The sequence below is a fragment of the Vombatus ursinus genome, unplaced genomic scaffold, assembly GCF_900497805.2.
Source record: "Vombatus ursinus unplaced genomic scaffold, bare-nosed wombat genome assembly UNPS02015398.1, whole genome shotgun sequence".
NCBI lineage: Eukaryota > Metazoa > Chordata > Mammalia > Diprotodontia > Vombatidae > Vombatus > Vombatus ursinus.
Window position 1 is genome coordinate 4,692,775 of NW_020955176.1, and position 16,731 is coordinate 4,709,505.

General features: G+C 40.1%; 1 protein-coding gene across 2 annotated transcripts in view; it reads left to right on the plus strand.

The window, feature by feature from the left end:
- Positions 1–16,731, plus strand: part of ARHGAP20 (Rho GTPase activating protein 20) — a 169,925-nt gene that overhangs the window by 130,103 nt on the left and 23,091 nt on the right. For both annotated transcript variants that reach the window (XM_027847329.1, XM_027847330.1), the window contains one exon: positions 15,769–15,947. In XM_027847329.1, coding sequence (XP_027703130.1) covers positions 15,769–15,947 — 179 coding nt within the window. The remainder of the gene's footprint in view (positions 1–15,768; positions 15,948–16,731) is intronic.

Sequence of the window (16,731 nt, forward strand, 5' to 3'; positions counted from 1 at the left end):
AAGCCTCCTGTTGCATTTTAAAAGACTTAATTTTTCATTTGATTTGTACACAACTCCAGAAACATCTGGTGTGTTAAGTGAGCTACAACTGTGCCTTCCTCACCTGCCCCTCAGTGTTAGTGTTAGCATTTTCATAGCATGGGCATAGTTATGAAACAAATAGAATTCTTACAGCATTCACTCCTTGATGCTCATTTCCTGTCTCCATGATTTTGTTTCTTCTGGTCCCCCTACCCAGCTTAGGTATCATAGACTCAGAAATCCAGAGCTGGAAGGGACATCAAAGGCTATTGAGGCCAACCCCCTCGTTTTATAGATGAGGAAACTGAGACTCAGGAAGTAAAATTACTTGCTGGAAGTCACAGGTAGTATCAGGCAAGATTTTGACCAAAACCTTCTGATACTGGGCTGTTCTTTTCACTTTGCTTAGTTTGTGTTCAACTTTATTCACTAATTACAATTCCTGAGATTTATATAGTACTTTAAGGTTTACAAAACACTTTGCAAACATTGTCACATTTGAGCCTCACAACAACCACATGAAGTTATTATTCCTGGAGACTAAGTGATGAAGGTAAGGATTTGTAGTGGGAGAGGACAAGGTAGATGGGAAGAAAGGAGGAGGGAGGGAGGAAGGAAGAAAGGAAGGAAGGATTAAGCATCAAGCATCTACTATGTGCACTGAACATTGTTAAGTGAAGCTAAAATGGGGAAGATGATATGGGGACAGAATCATAGGATTTGGAAATTTTGAATATGGAGTTGAATGTAAGTGACTGGAAGAATGGTTATCATCTTTAAAAGCAGGGAAGTTGAGAGGATGGGGCCAAGGTTAAGGAGAATAAGCTATTCTAGACAGTTGGGAGAAAAGATAATAAAACATGGCCCCTCATCTATCCTAGCACATATGGTTCTGTTCTTTCTCTCTCACATGTCTAAATCTTCCCTCTCCAACTAAACTAAGGTTATATTTTTAGTGTTCAATGTGTGGCAAGAGTTCAATAAATTCATAATTAAATTAAATCCTTAAATATCCAAATGCATTTCTGATACATGAGGAGAATAGGATTTTCCAGAAAGTTAGATTTTAAGTTTTTCTTCCATCTTACCCAATTTCTAGTTCATGTGATTGACTTTTCTTAGAAGAAATCAGACTGGCTAGAATAATTCAGTTCCTGGCAAAAGTGTTCTTTCTCAGAGTCATTATGTCTGCAGTATTTGCAGGATTGAGATTTAGAAGCCTTGATAACCTGTGGCCAGCCTCTAACTAATTCCTCATGGGCGTGGAGGGTGGGGTGTGGAGTGTCTGTAGAGAGTCTTTACTTTAGTGGGTTAGGAGGAAGAAGAGGAGGGCAGAGTTAAGGCCAATTTGGGAAAACACTAGAGAAAGTCCTTGTCTTGCTTTAGTTTCATTCACCTGCCACCAGTGGAGAGTAATTCCTGAGCTTGGGCAGATTAGGAAGAAACTTGAAAGTAGGTAGGCTTTGGCCATTCAGGGTTGGATACATGAGTGAAGGGGATATAACTTGGAAAAGTTTCAGTAGTTCTATCTATAATCCTCAAGTCACTTTGTCACTTGGGTTGTTATAAGAAGGCCAAGGTCTCCCACTGCATCCAGGGCCATCTCCAGTCATCCTGATCTATATCTGGATGCTGGAACCAGATGGCTGTGGAGGAGAAAGTGAGGCTGGTGACTTTGCACAGCCCTGCTTCCATTACATCCCATTCACTTGCCACTCATGGCATCATCTTCCCTACTTAATGGTCCTCTTGGAGAACACAAGACAAACGCCATCAATGACAGTTTTCCTAGGCGTACAACTTTCTGGATGCCCATCTGGCTGTATGAGGGCCTGGACCCAGGGAGTCTTTTGACATGTTTCCCATGTTTTCTCTATTCCCACTCATGCCAAAGAAGAGTATGGCAGAATGAGATCCTGATTATAAAGCCCAAAATTAAAAGAATATTTCAGAGAAAAGATGCAAGCCCTAGTCAGACAAGAATGGAGTGAATAGGAGGTCTAGTGGTATGTCAATAGTAGGAGTGATGTAAGGGAGAGACTCTTAATTGAAGTTAAGCACGGTACTCTGGGGGGATCTTTCCTATTTTCCCTTCCCTCTTCTCCTTTTCAGCTTCCTTTTTGTATGTTGTCTTCCTCTGTTAGACTGTGAGCTCCTTGAGGGCAAGGACTTTGTCTCCCTTTGTCTTCCCAATGCTTAACACTCACGTAATAGGTTCTTGATAAATGTTTCTTTATTGACCATATAAATGTTTATTTACTGACCATAGAATTGAATTATAAGCTACCTTATCTCCTCATTTTACCAGCCCAAGAGAGGTTCAATATCTTAACCAAAGACATGCAGAATATTGACTTTCTAATCAGTGTCCCTTACTGAGAGCCAAGGAATAAAATATAAATTGGTTAGGAAAGGGTAGCCCCAGATTTCTACAGGTAGAAATGTAGAATTAGAGGATGATTCTGTGATCCTAAGGCACCTCCAGAGGTCACTGTAGTACATTTTCTTGCCTTCTGGGATGAGCCTGGTATTATCATCATGTCTTTAATGAAGAGCCTGAGGCACAAGAAAGTTAAAGTACCACACCTTTAATTAGTTTAGGTGGGAAGTGGCAGGGGAAAATCTGCCTTGTTAGAGGGAAAGGATGAGCATCCACTGGTAAGAGCTGACATTCACTCAGTGCTTTTAAGGTTTGCAAAGCTTTTCACAGATAGCATCTCATATGATCTTCACAATTAACTCTGTAAGGCAAATGCTATTATCCCCATTTTGTAGATGAGGAAGCTGAGGTAGACAGAGGTTAAGTGACTTAGCCAAGGTAACAGGGTTAATAAGCATCTGAAGCAGAATTCAAACTTAGGTCTTCTTGACTCTAAAGCCAGCACTCCATCAATCACCCCACCTAGCTGACTGAACAAATGCAGAGGAATTTCTTTCTCCCCTCCCAGGCCAGTTCTGTCTGATTAATCCAGACTGTGGCCTCATCCTTTTTGTTTCCATGGGAACCCTCATCCTTCCAGGCACTCACATTTGTGACCTTAGAGTCATCCTCTGCCCTTTATTCTTCCTCACTTTGATTATCTAGGCTCTTTTTTTGATCATGGCTTTCAGATAGTCCAATAATTTTTAAATTCTCTCTCCTGGATCTATTTTCCAGGTCAGTTGTTTTTCTAATAAGATATTTCATATTGTTCTCTAATTTTTCATTCTTTTGGATTTGTTTTACAGTGTCTTGATTTCTCATAAAGTCACTAGCTTCCAATTGTTCTATTCTAATTTTTAAGGAAGTATTTTCTTCAGTAATCTTTTGGACTTCCTTTTCCATTTGTCCAGTTTTGCTTTTTAGGCACTCTTCTCCTCATTGGCTTTTTGGACCTCTTTTGCCATTTGGGTTAGGCTATTTTTCAAGGTGTTATTTTCTTCAGTATTTTTTTGGGTCTCCTTTAGCAAGCTGTTGACTTGTTTTTCATGATTTTCTTGCAAAACTCTCAGTTTTTCCTCTACTTCTCTTACCTTCTTCTCAGAATCCCTTTTGAGCTCTTCCAAGGTCTGGAACTGATTCATATTCTTCTTGGAGGCTTTGGATTTAGGAGCTTTGGCTTCATTGTCTTCTTCTGGTTGTATGTTTTGATCTTCTTTGTCACCAAAGTAAGATAATATAGTCTGACTCTTTTTGTGCTGCTTACTCATGATCCCAGCCAATTACTTGAGTTTTAAACTCTTTGTTAAGGTAAAAGTCTGCTTCCTATGTGGAGAATGTACTGTCCCAAGCTTCGGAGGTTTGTACACCTATTTTCAGAGCTACTTCTAGGGACCTGTAAATTTTCAGTTCTTCCAAGGTGGTATGTTAAGGAGTGAGGCGTTTCCTCTCTACCACCACAACAAGCTCCACAGGCCAGGGCTCCTCCTAGCCCCAGGACTGCCCCTCAGAACTGTGACCCAGATCCAAGCACGGGCAAAGCAGGAGATTCCTGCCTCATCACTGGCAAAGAGATCCCTGCAATCCCCCTCTGATCAGCCACTCAATTCCCCCTCAGTCTGTGGGCCAGAAGCTCAGGAAACAGCCGCAGCCCTGGAGGTGGCTGAGACCTAGCTCCTTCTCTCACCGCAGTCACAGACTTTTCCCACTGACCTTCTAAGTTGTCTTTGGCATTCATGGGTTGAGAAGTCTGGAAACTGCCACAGCTGCCCACGATTCAGCCCTCTGAGACCTGCTCCAGGGTGGCTACAGCCTGTGCACCCATGCCAATCTGTGCTCCTTTCCCAGCCCGGCACAATACACCTTTCTGATCAACTGTCCAGGTTGTCTCGGGCTGAAAATTTTTGCACTCTGTCTTTTTGTGGGTTCTGCTGCTTTAGAGTTTGTTTAGAGCCATTTTTTATAGGTATTTGGAGGAGTTTTGGGGAGAGCTCAAACAAGTCACTGCTTTCCCTCTACCATCTTGGCTCCGCCCGAGAGGAATTTCTTAAATGCTGATTGTGTGCTGGGCAAAGTAATAAGGCCTCAGGATACAAATTAAAAAGTGGGATAGTCCCTGCCCTCAAGAATTTTAAATTCAAATAGAAAGATACAACTAATAATGAAGAAGAGGAGGAGGAAGAAGAAGAGAACTTTTAATATAGTACTTTGCAAATATTATTTTACCCTCACAACTCTGGGAAGCAGTTGTTATAATTATCCTCATTTTACTGATAAGGAAACTGATAAGGAAACAGATGAATTAAGTTGCCTAGGGTCATATAGCTGGCAAGCATCTAGGGCCAGATTTGAACTAAATAAGGTTTTCCTGGCTTCTACTGACTGTCTACTGTGCCATCTGATTGCCTTTTATGATAGTGGCAGCAGAGAAGGAAGTTTTGGTCTGGAAATGATGTTTGGTCATGAGTAGAGCCAACAGACACACCTGACATGGCCTTTCCAGAAGTAAGGATAACCTTGATTTAATTACTGAGGCTAAAGAAGGTGATAGAAGGGAGGGGATGAAGGGAGAAGAGAACTGGCCTGGGAGGGGGAGGGACTCATCACTGACTTGTGTAAGCTTGACCAGACCACAAATTTTACAGTTGCTCTGTCTGATTATTTTACTAGTCAAGGAAACTCCAGAATTAAGAATTCTTATCTGAGTAATCCAGGGGAACCTGCTAGGTTGATTAATCCAGACTGTGGCCTCATCCTTTTTGTTTCCATGGGAACCCTCATCCTTCCAGGCACTCACATTTGCTACCTTAGAGTCGTCCTCTGCCCTTTATTCTTCCTCACCTTGATTATCCAATCAGCTGTTAATTACTGCCATTCTATAGGCCCCTTCTCCCCGCACATGTGACCACCACCCCAATGGATACCCTTTTCTCAGAAGGGTGAGAAGCATTGTCTCCCACTCAGATTAGTGCTTTTTGTTTATTTTTTAAATAACATTTTTTTTGCAATTACATGTAAAAGCATTTTTTAACATTAATTTTTTTTAAAATTTTGAATTCCAAATTCTCTCCCTCCCTCCCTGCCTCCTCCCCAAGCAGTTTGATATGGGATATACATGTGCAGTCATGCAAAACCTTTCCGTGTTGGTCATGTTGTCCCACTCAGATATTACAGTACCTTCCAAACTGGACTTCCTGCTTCTAGTCTTTCCTCTTTCCAATCCATCTAATAATGATGATGGTAATGATAACATCTAACATTTATGTAGTGCTTACTATGTGCCAGGCTCTTGTGCTAACTACTTTACAATCATTTTCTCATTTGATTCTCGTAACAAAAGGTAGATACTCTTCTTACCCCGTTTTCTGGTTGAGGAAACTGAGGCAGAGGTTAAGTGACTTGCCCAGGTTCACACGGCTAGTAAATGTCTGACACCTGATTTGAATGCAGGTCTTCCTTATTTCAGGCCATTCACTGTGCCACCTAGCTCCCCTACATGACTTCCAAAATTATATTCCTAAAACATAGTTCCGTCGAAGTCATTGCCATGGTCAAGAAGCTTTAGTGATTCCCTGTTGCCTCTTGGAGAAGGATTATTAACCTGTGGTCTCTGAACTTATTTTTAAAATCATTTTTCAAAATCATTGATTTTCTTTGTCATTCTGTATGGTTTATTTTATGTATTTAAAACATTATTCTGAGAAGTCTTTAAATTTCCCTCCTCATTTCTACCTCTTAGAATCCCTAGCTCCCTTCATTAGCTTGGGAGTCACTTTCTTCGGCAAGCTTTTCCTAGTCCTTTGGTTGTTAATGATGCCCTTCTCTAAAGAAGTGACTTTATAGATTTTGTCCTTCCTTATCTGCATCCATGTTTTCCTGTCCCAAGTTCCTTAATTAACTCCTAGATGTCAGGTTTGGTCGTTGGTATCTCCAGAGCTTAGTGTATCACTAATAGGCACTTAATGAATGCTTGTTGAATTGACAACTCTGTGGGACTTTGCAATCACAGTCTTGGCTTACAATGTGCCAGGCACTGTGTTAAGGGCTTTACAAATATCTCATTTGATTCCCACAACAGCCCTTGCAAGGTAAGTGCTGTTACTATCTCTTATTTTACAGATTGAGGAAACTGAGGCAAAAGTTAAGTGACTTTTGCAGTCACTTGGTTAGCAAGTGTCTAAGGCTGTATTTGAACTCGTCTGTCCTGACTCCATTCCCAGCTAGAGCTCTCTATCTATTGTACCACCTAGCTACCTCAAAAAGATCAAGAGAGCACAAGTGAGGGGAGAGAATGACTATAGAGATCTGACAGAGAGGGGACAGTGAGGAAGTGCCCTGTCTAGGGGCAGTTTGGAGATGAGAGGAACATGTGCTTTCCTTTACTAGTTAAATTATGGGATTGGAAGGGGAAGGGGGATGAAATAGGGCTCTTTAGGGAAATTTTAGGATGGATGCAGACACTGGATCTGTCCAGTTGGCTAAATGAATCATACCTTTGACATTCAGTCTCTTTGGGGCCACCTAAAAATAAATGTGAGCAGAATAATATGTAGTGGCCATGTGGTGTACTGGGAAGAATGTCGTATTTGGAAACTGAGGACCCAGGGTGGAATCCTAGCTCTGCCCCTCTAGCTAGCTCTGTGACCTTGGATGTATTTAGTTTCCCTAGAGATCAGTTTGCTCCTGGAAAATGAGGATAATGGTCAAGATAATCTCTTGAGTCCGTATTACTCTGATCCTATGTTCCTTTGACCCCTCTCCTGATATGCCTGTTCAAGAACTCAGGAGAACTGAAGAAAAGCTCAATCCCAGACCTCATTCATGCTTAATCGTCGGGACACAGGATGGCATAGAAAAAACTACTTCCTGATACCAAGCCAGTATGATTTTCCTGCATTGATTTGGCTATGCAGTCAAAGACTCAGAAATTTTGAATAGTAATAATAATAACAATAGCTGATACTTCCATGGCACAAAGTTTCCAAGGTTCTTTAAACATAAATTAAATCCTCACAATGACCCTGTGAGGTCCATGCTGTGTATATAGGTGTTATCATTCTTGCCTTCAGCCAGGATACTGGGACTCCTACAGATCACTCATTTTATCCGTGGTCACACAGTTTATACCAGAGTCAGGATTTATTTTTATTCAGCACTTTCAGATTTACAAAGTGCAATCCTTGTGACAATTGATTTTACAGATGAATGAATTGAGGCTCAGAAAGGTTAAGGAAAGATGAAGAGACAGAAAGAGAACAGGTATTTTTTTTAATCAATTTATTTTGATTTATCAACAATCACTTCCATAAGCTTTTGAGTTTTAAACTTTTCTCCCCTTCCCTTTCCGCCTCCCTCCCCAAGATGGTGCATAGTCTGATATATACTGTACATATACATTCCTATTAAACATATTTTCACTTTAGTGATGTTGTAAGGAAGAATTAGAACAAATAGAAGGAACCACAAGAAAAAGAAAACAAAATAGAAGAAAAAAATAGCAAATAGTATGCTTCAGTCTGCATTCAAACTCCATAGTTCTTTCTTTGGATATGGATAGCATTTTCCATCATGAGACCTTTGGAGATGTCTTAGATCCTTGCATTGCTGAGAACAGCTAAGTCTATCAGCGTTAATCATTGCACAATGTGGCTATTACTGTGTACAACATTCTCCTGGTTCTGCTCACTTCACTCAGCATCAGTCCATACAAGTCTTTCTAGATTTTTCTGAAATCTGCCTGCTCATCATTTCTTATAGCACAATAGTATTCCATTCCATTCATATACCACAACTTGTTCAGCCATTCCCCAATTGATGGGCATCCTCTCAATTTCCAATTCTTTGCTACCACAAAAAGAGCTGCTATAAATATTTTTTGTACATGTGGGTCCTTTTCCTATTTGTATGATCTCTCTGGGATACAGCCCTAGAAGTGCTATTGGTGGGTCAAAGGGTATGCACATTGTTATAGCACTTTGGGCATAGTTCCAAATTGCTCTCCAAAATGGTTGGATCATTTCACAACTCCACCAACAATGCATTAGTGTTCCAATTTTCCCACATCTTCTCTAACATTTATCATTTTCCTGTTTTGTCATGTTTGCCAGTCTGATAGGTGTGATATGATACCTCAGAGTTGTTTTGATTTGCATTTCTCTAATCAATAGTGATTCAGAGCATTTCTTCATATGACTATAGAGGTCTTTAATTTCTTCATCTGAAAACTGCCTACTCATATTCTTTTACCATTTATCAATTGAGGAGTGACTTGTACTCTTATAAATTTGACTTAATTCTCTATGTATTTTAGAAATGAGGCCCTTTATTAGAGACACTGATTGTAAAAATTCTTTGCCAGTTTTCTACTATCCTTCTAATCTTGGTTGCATTGGCTTTGTGCAAAAACTTTTCAATTTAATGTAATCAAAATTATCCATTTTGCATTTGGTAATGGAAAACAGCTATTTATTAAGGACCTATTGTGTACCAGGTTAAGAGTAGCCCTGTGAGGTAAGTGCTGTTATTATCTCTATTTTACAGGTTCAGGAAACTGAGGCAGAGGTTAACTGACTTGGGCAGAGTCACACAACTAGCAAGTGTCTGAGGCTGGATTTGAACTTAGGTTTGTACTGACTTCAGGTCCAGGGCTCTGGCCACTATACCAACTAATTTCCACAAAAAGAGCACAAATGAAGGGAAAGAGTACGCTAAAGTGTACTAAGCACTTTACAAATATCATTTCATTTTATCCTCACAACAACCCTGGGAGGTAGGTGCTATGATTATCCTCATTTTACAAAGGAAGATACTAAGGCAAGAAGAGGTTAAATGACTTGCCCAAGGTCACACAACTAATAAGTGCCTCAGGCTGGATCTGAACTCAGATCTTCCTGACTCCTCCTTGGTCTAGCACTCTCTGCACCATGCCAGCTGCCTCTGTGACTTGCTTATAGTGACATATTCACATTTATATAGGGCTGTCTGCTTTCCTTATAACAACTCTATGAAGAAGATAGTGGGAGTGACTGCTTTGTGAGATCCTTGACTGTGTTGGCTAAGTTTCTTATTACTCTGATAATAGGGGCCAGGGTCGCATAATAATTTTAAATTCACATTTAGTCACAATCATTTATACCAGTTTTTCATTTCATCTACTCACAGAATGGGGTAGCTAGGAGGCTTCATGGATAGAGCACCAGGCCTGGAGTCAGGAAGACCTGAGTTCAAATTTGACCTCATGTACTTACTAGTTGTATGACCCTGAGCAAATCTCTTAACCCTGTTTGTCTCAGTTTTCTCATCTGTAAAATGAGCTGGAGATGGAAATGGCAAACCACTCCAGTATCTTCGCCAAGAAAACCCCAAATGAATTCATAAAAAGTTGGGCATGACTGAAAACAACCAAACAACAACAACAACAACAACAGATTTCCTGGTGCTGACAAGAATGGCTGCCAGGGACAATCACCACTGAGCACATTGAATGTAGATACTCACCTGCAATTAGAATCACACTTGCCCTGTCATCTAGATTCCCCTCCTGCCCTCTACATGTGTGCGACAATTATGGTAGTGACAGAAATCCCATATACATCAGGGAATCAGGGAACAAGGTAGGTCATTTTTCAACAATATATGTTGAAAAGTATTGAAACATAGTATTTAGAAGATGGCCTTGGTATACAAGACACTCTGTGAATCGTTTCCTTATGTTTAATCTGTGGCCTTTGTTTCTTAAATTGTCAAAAGCCAGAAACCCTTATGGTGCTTGGTCCAAGGGAGTGCCAGGTATGAACACTCTCTTACAGCAGATATCTATTCTTTATCTCTCAGTGTAACAGGCTGAATGAGTCAGTATGAATCAAGTGCTATGACAGGGTGAATGAAGTCCTCCTTTTAACATAAAATGCTGTTACATCGCAGTTAGTTTTTGCATATTGAAACCCTCTGAATCAAATAAATATGAAAGCGGAACAAGGTCAATACTAAAGACTCATTGCTAGAAGACCAAATGAAAATATCCCAGGTATGCTTCCTAATTTTGGCCTACAGAGCAAGTCAGCCACCAGCTGTATCTTGAGTTACTGCCCCAGGATGGGGGAGTCCTCCTTCATATATACAGACATCTTGACTGGAAATGAGGCAGAGAGCCAGACCGCCCGTCCCTGCCACACTATCTCCTGAGATTCAGAGGCCATGCAGAGGTGGCCCCAAGAAAACTGAGCCAGAGTAGGGCAGCTTTGGTGGAGGTGGAACATTTTTCTGATGTGCAGAAATCTAGCATGGCATTAGGTCATTGCTATTCTGGAAGATGCCAAGTATCCAGACGAGAATGACTGGTAGACAGCCTAGTCTGGCACGTGCTCATTTTATAAAGGAGTAAGCTGAGATCCAGAGAGTATTAACTAATCAATCACACAGCCAGTTGGTGGGAGAGCCAGCATTGCAACTGAAGTCTCCTGACTGCCAGGCTGGTGATTTTTCTACTCTATCATACCTCCTCAGGACATAAGGCTATGAATGGCTCCAAACTAAACCAGATCTCCAAGTGTGTATCCTAAGACCTGTAGGATTCACCACATCTGCTCTGGAAGCATCTGAGTCTTTCAGGAGTCAATAGATCCAGGCCTTAGCTGAAGTTTGATTGAACTTCTGTAGTAGGTGGTGGGATATGGGGCAGACATATCAAGCTAATAATTATATCCCATCTTTTATAGGAAGATTAACTTCTGTGGGAGGTGGGAAGATAGGAAGCAAATATAACCATAGCATAATAAAATCTCATCTTCCACAGGAAGATTTCCCAGCTCCTCTTAACTCTGGTGCCTTCCCTCTACTACTTATTTCCTATTTATCCTGTATATAGCTTGTTTTGTATATATTTGTACCCATGTTGTCTCCCCCATTAGACTGCAAGCTCCTTGAGGACAGGCACTTTTGCCTCTTGCTCTATCCTCAGGGCTTAGCACAGTGCTGGCCACATAGTAGACACTTAATAAATGTGTACTGATTGATTAGTAATAATAACTCAATTTTTATGATACTTTAAGGTATGTAAACCCTCCTCGGCACAACCTTTTGAGACATGTCATTATTCCCATTTTACAGATGTTGAAACTAAAAGCTTGGAGAACTGAAATGACATCACACAGCTAGTAAACATCAGGGTCAGAATTTGAACCCTGGATATCTAAAATATGAACTCAGTATTTTTGTTTCCTTACTATATAGTTTCTCTCCCTTTTTTTTTAAAAAAAAATCATACGATTCTTCTTCATGGTATATATTTCTTCTTTCTGATCTACATACGCTTTCTCATTCATATCTGTCATCACAATGAGAGTAGACTTACCAAACACTAGAATTGACGATCAACAACTCAGAGTTTCCATTTCTTTCCAAAAAAGATGTTTAGAGCCAGAATTTGGTCTCAGGAAGATAGCCAACCAGTCATTATACTTTTATTAAGCACCTACTGTGTGCTAGGCATTGAACCGAGGGCTAGAGATACAAAAAGAAGCAAAAGACAGTCTCTGCCCTCAAAGAGCTTACAACCTAATGGGGGAAACAACATACAAAGAACTTTGTACAAACAAACTTTATACGGGATAAATTGGAAATAATGAACAGAGGGGAGGCACTGGAATTAAGATAATTGCCTAGGTTGCAACAAGAGATATTTTTTATATCACTCTGTGTACATGCATGTATTTCAAAAACAACAACAACAAAGTATCTCTTCATAGAACATAAAGGTACTTTTTGATAAGTCACATAATATCACAATGAAGATTCACAACCAATAACATGAAGGACCCAATTTTAATATTTTCCCTTCTTTTCAGTCCTTCAATCAGCGAGCATTGATTAAGTGCCTACTCTGTGTCAGGTACAGTGTTAGACCCTAGGGATACAAATGGAAAAAATAAAATACACCCTGCCCTCAAGCACCTTATATTATATCAGAGGCTATACCATGTCTTCATGTAGGTATATCCTGCAGCCCAGGTTAGGAGGTAATAATTCTTAAACCTTCCCTAAAATGAATGTAGTGCATAATAATTACATTTCTATAGCACTCATTCTTTGCCCGTGACAACCCTGTCAGTTAGGAAGTACAATTCAGTTCAATTCAGTTCAATCTGACAAACATTAAGTTCCTACTGTGTGTAAGGCACTGCAATTAATACCCCTAGTCTCCAGATGAGAAAACTTAGGTTACGAGAGAAAAAATAATTTTAGTTAGTTAGCTGTTAGTTGTTCAGCCAGCAAATAGTCACCAGTATTACAACCCAGCTCATCTTGACTCTTCCTCTTCATTCTTGTGCTCTTACCAATGTTCAGAATTATACTTTTAAATATTTGCCTTCCTGATTCAGGTACAGATGTACACAGTGTGAAGTCTTGCCAGGATTTGTTGTAAGAAAGACTAGCTTGCATTCCATGAAATTGGTTTGTTTTCAATTGACATCATCCTCATATTTTTAATGGCAATAGCATTTTCCCCCCAATAAGTACTTGACATTCAGAAAGTTCAAGTTATGCATTAAAAGCACTGCAGGAAAGTAAACTTTAATGAAAAAATTTTTCCACCCAATCCCAGAGGGAACATAAGCACTCAAAACTGAATGATACATGTGACAAAAGGCACAACTAAGGCTGAAAGCATTTATGATGGAGTACAGGATAGAATTTCCACTTTGTCTTCTGTCTACATCCTTAGACTAGCTGGATTTATAAGTTCAGAGCAGATCAGTAGAGCATTCCTTCTCAAAGGTGTGGAGGAGCTAAGTAATTGAATAAATCTGGGTGGCTTTAGAAATGGTAGAGCTGGGGAGGATGTCTTGAGCAGCTCAGCATTTTCTTTGAATGTATTTCTCTGCACGTGTGTGTGTGTGTGACATGTATTTAAACAAACCTTTGCACAGATTGGCATGGTGAAATGGGCCAGAATTCCCTCTAGCATTTAAGAATGTGTTTGGTTTCCTTCTCTGTCTTTTACAATTTGGGGGGTGGAGAGGGAATGAGCTTTTGGGCCAGAGAGAAAGAGCTTCAGTCAAGAAGAGTATTTGGCATTTCCCTCATGACCACATACCTCCTGAAAGCTATTAAAGTGAATTCAGAATAATTCAGCCTGGGGATGTGTAGGCTGCCTTAGGATTTACAAACTGGACATTCCCACTGGAGGAACTTGACCATGTTGGGATTAGATTTTGAATGAACAGACATCTATAAAAAGATGATGCACTTACTCTGTTGTTGAATAGGACAGAATAACTATTTTATGGGTGGGGCTTTTTTTCTCTAAATTGTTAACAGATTCTCACACTCCTCTGCCCCAGCCCCCCTTAATTTCACTCATCCATTGGATTTTGTTGGAGGTTTTTGTTTGTTTGTTTTGTTTTGGTATGCGGTAGGAACATGCACACTCAGAACAGTGTCTTCCTTCACATTTGGATTAACATCCCCTTGAAATCTTGATCATGAAACAAATTTCTACAACTTAGGTTTTTAAGGGACTTTGAGGTTATTTCATCCAAACACTAACCAAAATATATTCTGTCTACAAAATCCTTGACAAATGGTCATTCAGCCTCCAAATAAACATCTCCATTCTTGGAGGCTCGGACCCCTGTCTAGCCCTCTGCTCATTCTGCACTTACACACTGGTTATTTTGAATGCAAATATAGGACTGGATATGATGCCTAAATTTCACCTCATTTGTTTTGGTTCACCTTTTCAATCTTTTGGGATTTCACTGGATTCTAATTCTTTCTTCTAGCATTAATATCTCTACTTTCCCACCTGTAGACAGTATTTGTATAATTGAATAATTGTAGACAGTATCTACAATTTTTTTTTTTGGTTAGTCAGTTGGGGTTACGAGACTTGCCCAGAGTCACACAGCTAGTGAGTGTTATGTGTCTGAGTTCGAATTTGAACTGAGGTCTTCCTGACTCCAAGGCCAGTGCTGTCTCCACTGTGCCACCCAGCTGCCCCCAGTATTTACAAATTTGATGCCTTCATCTAAACTGGAGGTAGAAAGTTGGACTTGTCATTAGTAGAGTCTTAAGTTAAAAATCCTGATCATTCCATGTAGTATGTGTGACCTTGGGCAAATTAAGCGAACTCTGAATCTCAGTTTCCATTTATAAAATGGGGATGATAGTAAAGTATCTGTTTTGCAAGATTGTGATGAAAGTACTTTGGAAACTCAAAGAAATAGATCTATGTGAATGGCAGCAGGGCAGCAGTATGGTGTAATGGATAGATCCCTGAATCCTGCCTCAGATACCTAGAAGCTGTGTGATTCTGGCAAAGTCCCTTAAACTCTCAGTTTACCCATATGTACTAGACTTTATGACTTCTAAGGAAGGCCCCTTCCAGCTCTGAATCTGTGATTCCATGATTAAGCAGATCAAATCTAAAAGCAAAGAGCCCCATGGTACTATACTTGCTTCTGCTTTCATCTTTAGAGAATATCAGCTTCATTGAAAATTGGTCTGAAATAACTATCAGTGTTTATTGTTTTACTGTAAGTTGTAATAAAATCACAGGTAAATATGCAAAATGCTTTTTAAAATCTCCCATATGAAGTAAAAAACAAGTCTTGTACTGAGATTTGGTAGGGAAAGATGGAATCACAGAATTTCTAACACACCCTGTGACTTGTCCTGTTTCTTATTCTGAGTTTATTACCCTAGTAGTGCAGATTGGAGAGAAGAAGGAAGATTTGTTCTGGACATCTCATTGAAAAATAATTTTAAAACCTTTTCCCCTCTTCCTTTTTCTTCATTGTTCTATTACTTTCCTGTAAATCACTGGGCAAGCTTTTTAACTCTTTTCTGTGCACATTTTCATCTGCAATGTGAGGAAACAGATGTTTATTGCACTGGAAAGCCTTTTTACAAGTTATTTCAATCATGTAAATAAGCTTTCTTCCCATTCCCCTTGACTCTCTCCCATCTTTGGAAATCCAATGCCAGGACTCATAAGGAGATATCCCAGAACACATATTTCCTTCTTGGCTCAGTACAGCTGACAAAAGACCCCAAAATGGGTGTGAAAAGATCCTGAAGTTCTGTTGGAATGAATTATAAAATGGCATATCTTAAATCTTTTCCTGAATTTGTAACCTTGGTTGCACAGGGATTCCAGAGATTCAGTTGCTATATAACAAAGTATACCTGATCACATTATAATGTGTTGTGGTTTTTCTTTTTTTTTTTTCCCTGCTCAAGCCACAGCAACCAAACCAAAACCTAACAATGGCAATGGAGTCTCTATGAAATGAGTTTATTCTACTAAGCATCTTATTGTTCTTCAGATCCTAGCCAAAAGACGTTCAAAAGAAGAAGATCTATCATAAATTGGGCCTTTTGGCGAGGCTCCAGCACGCATCTGGACAATATGCCAGCATCTCCAACATCCCCGATGCCAGGGCAGCTCTTTGGGGTTTCGCTGTCAGAAATTTGTGAGAATGACAACCTGCCCAAACCTGTTTTGGTGAGTCTCTCTCCATTCTGCCCAGCTACATACCACAAAAGGTAAAAGAGTTTTTGGAAGGAAGAGCATGACAGCCTAGCAATTTGCTTTTGAAATTGGTGTTCAGTGTTTGGTGAGTAGGGAGGTCATTCCAGGCAAGGGAAAGAAAGGGAATGAGCCAAAGTAGAGGTGGAACAATGCCCAAACTCTCATCCTCACCTTTTCTTTCCCCTCTGTGCAAGAAAAGGGCAAAACATCAAGAACAAAATGCAAGTGATGCTTCCTTCACCAGATCCTAGTTCTTCTGGATTGAGTGTGGGCAGAGAATGGGTGAACCAGATCCCAGGATGGTTTTTCTATGACTGGTTAAAGACAGAGATAGTCACAAAGAAAGGAGTCAGAGAGATTCTTGGAAGATGCTTTGAAGCTGAAGTTTTAAAATGTGCCTTGAGTATGGACTTAGACCCTAGCTATTTGACTCAGATGAAGTCTCTTAAACTCTCAGGTCCTCTGTTTCCCCAAATGTAAAATGAGGAGACTGGACTTGATGACCTTATGTCCCTTGCAGCTCCAAATCCATGATGCTATAATTGAATTGAATAGAACGGGCTGACTAGCCTGATCTTAAGGCTCTAAGGAATGAGGTGGCTTGTGGTGCAAAGAACTAAAGATCTGGGAGGCAGTCACAAAGCATCTTTGAGCTAGGTGGCTCAATGGATAGAGCACTGGACCTGGAGTCAGGAAGACTTGAGTTCAGATCAAGATGAGATATTTGTAAAGAGTATTTTAACCTTTAAAGGGCCAT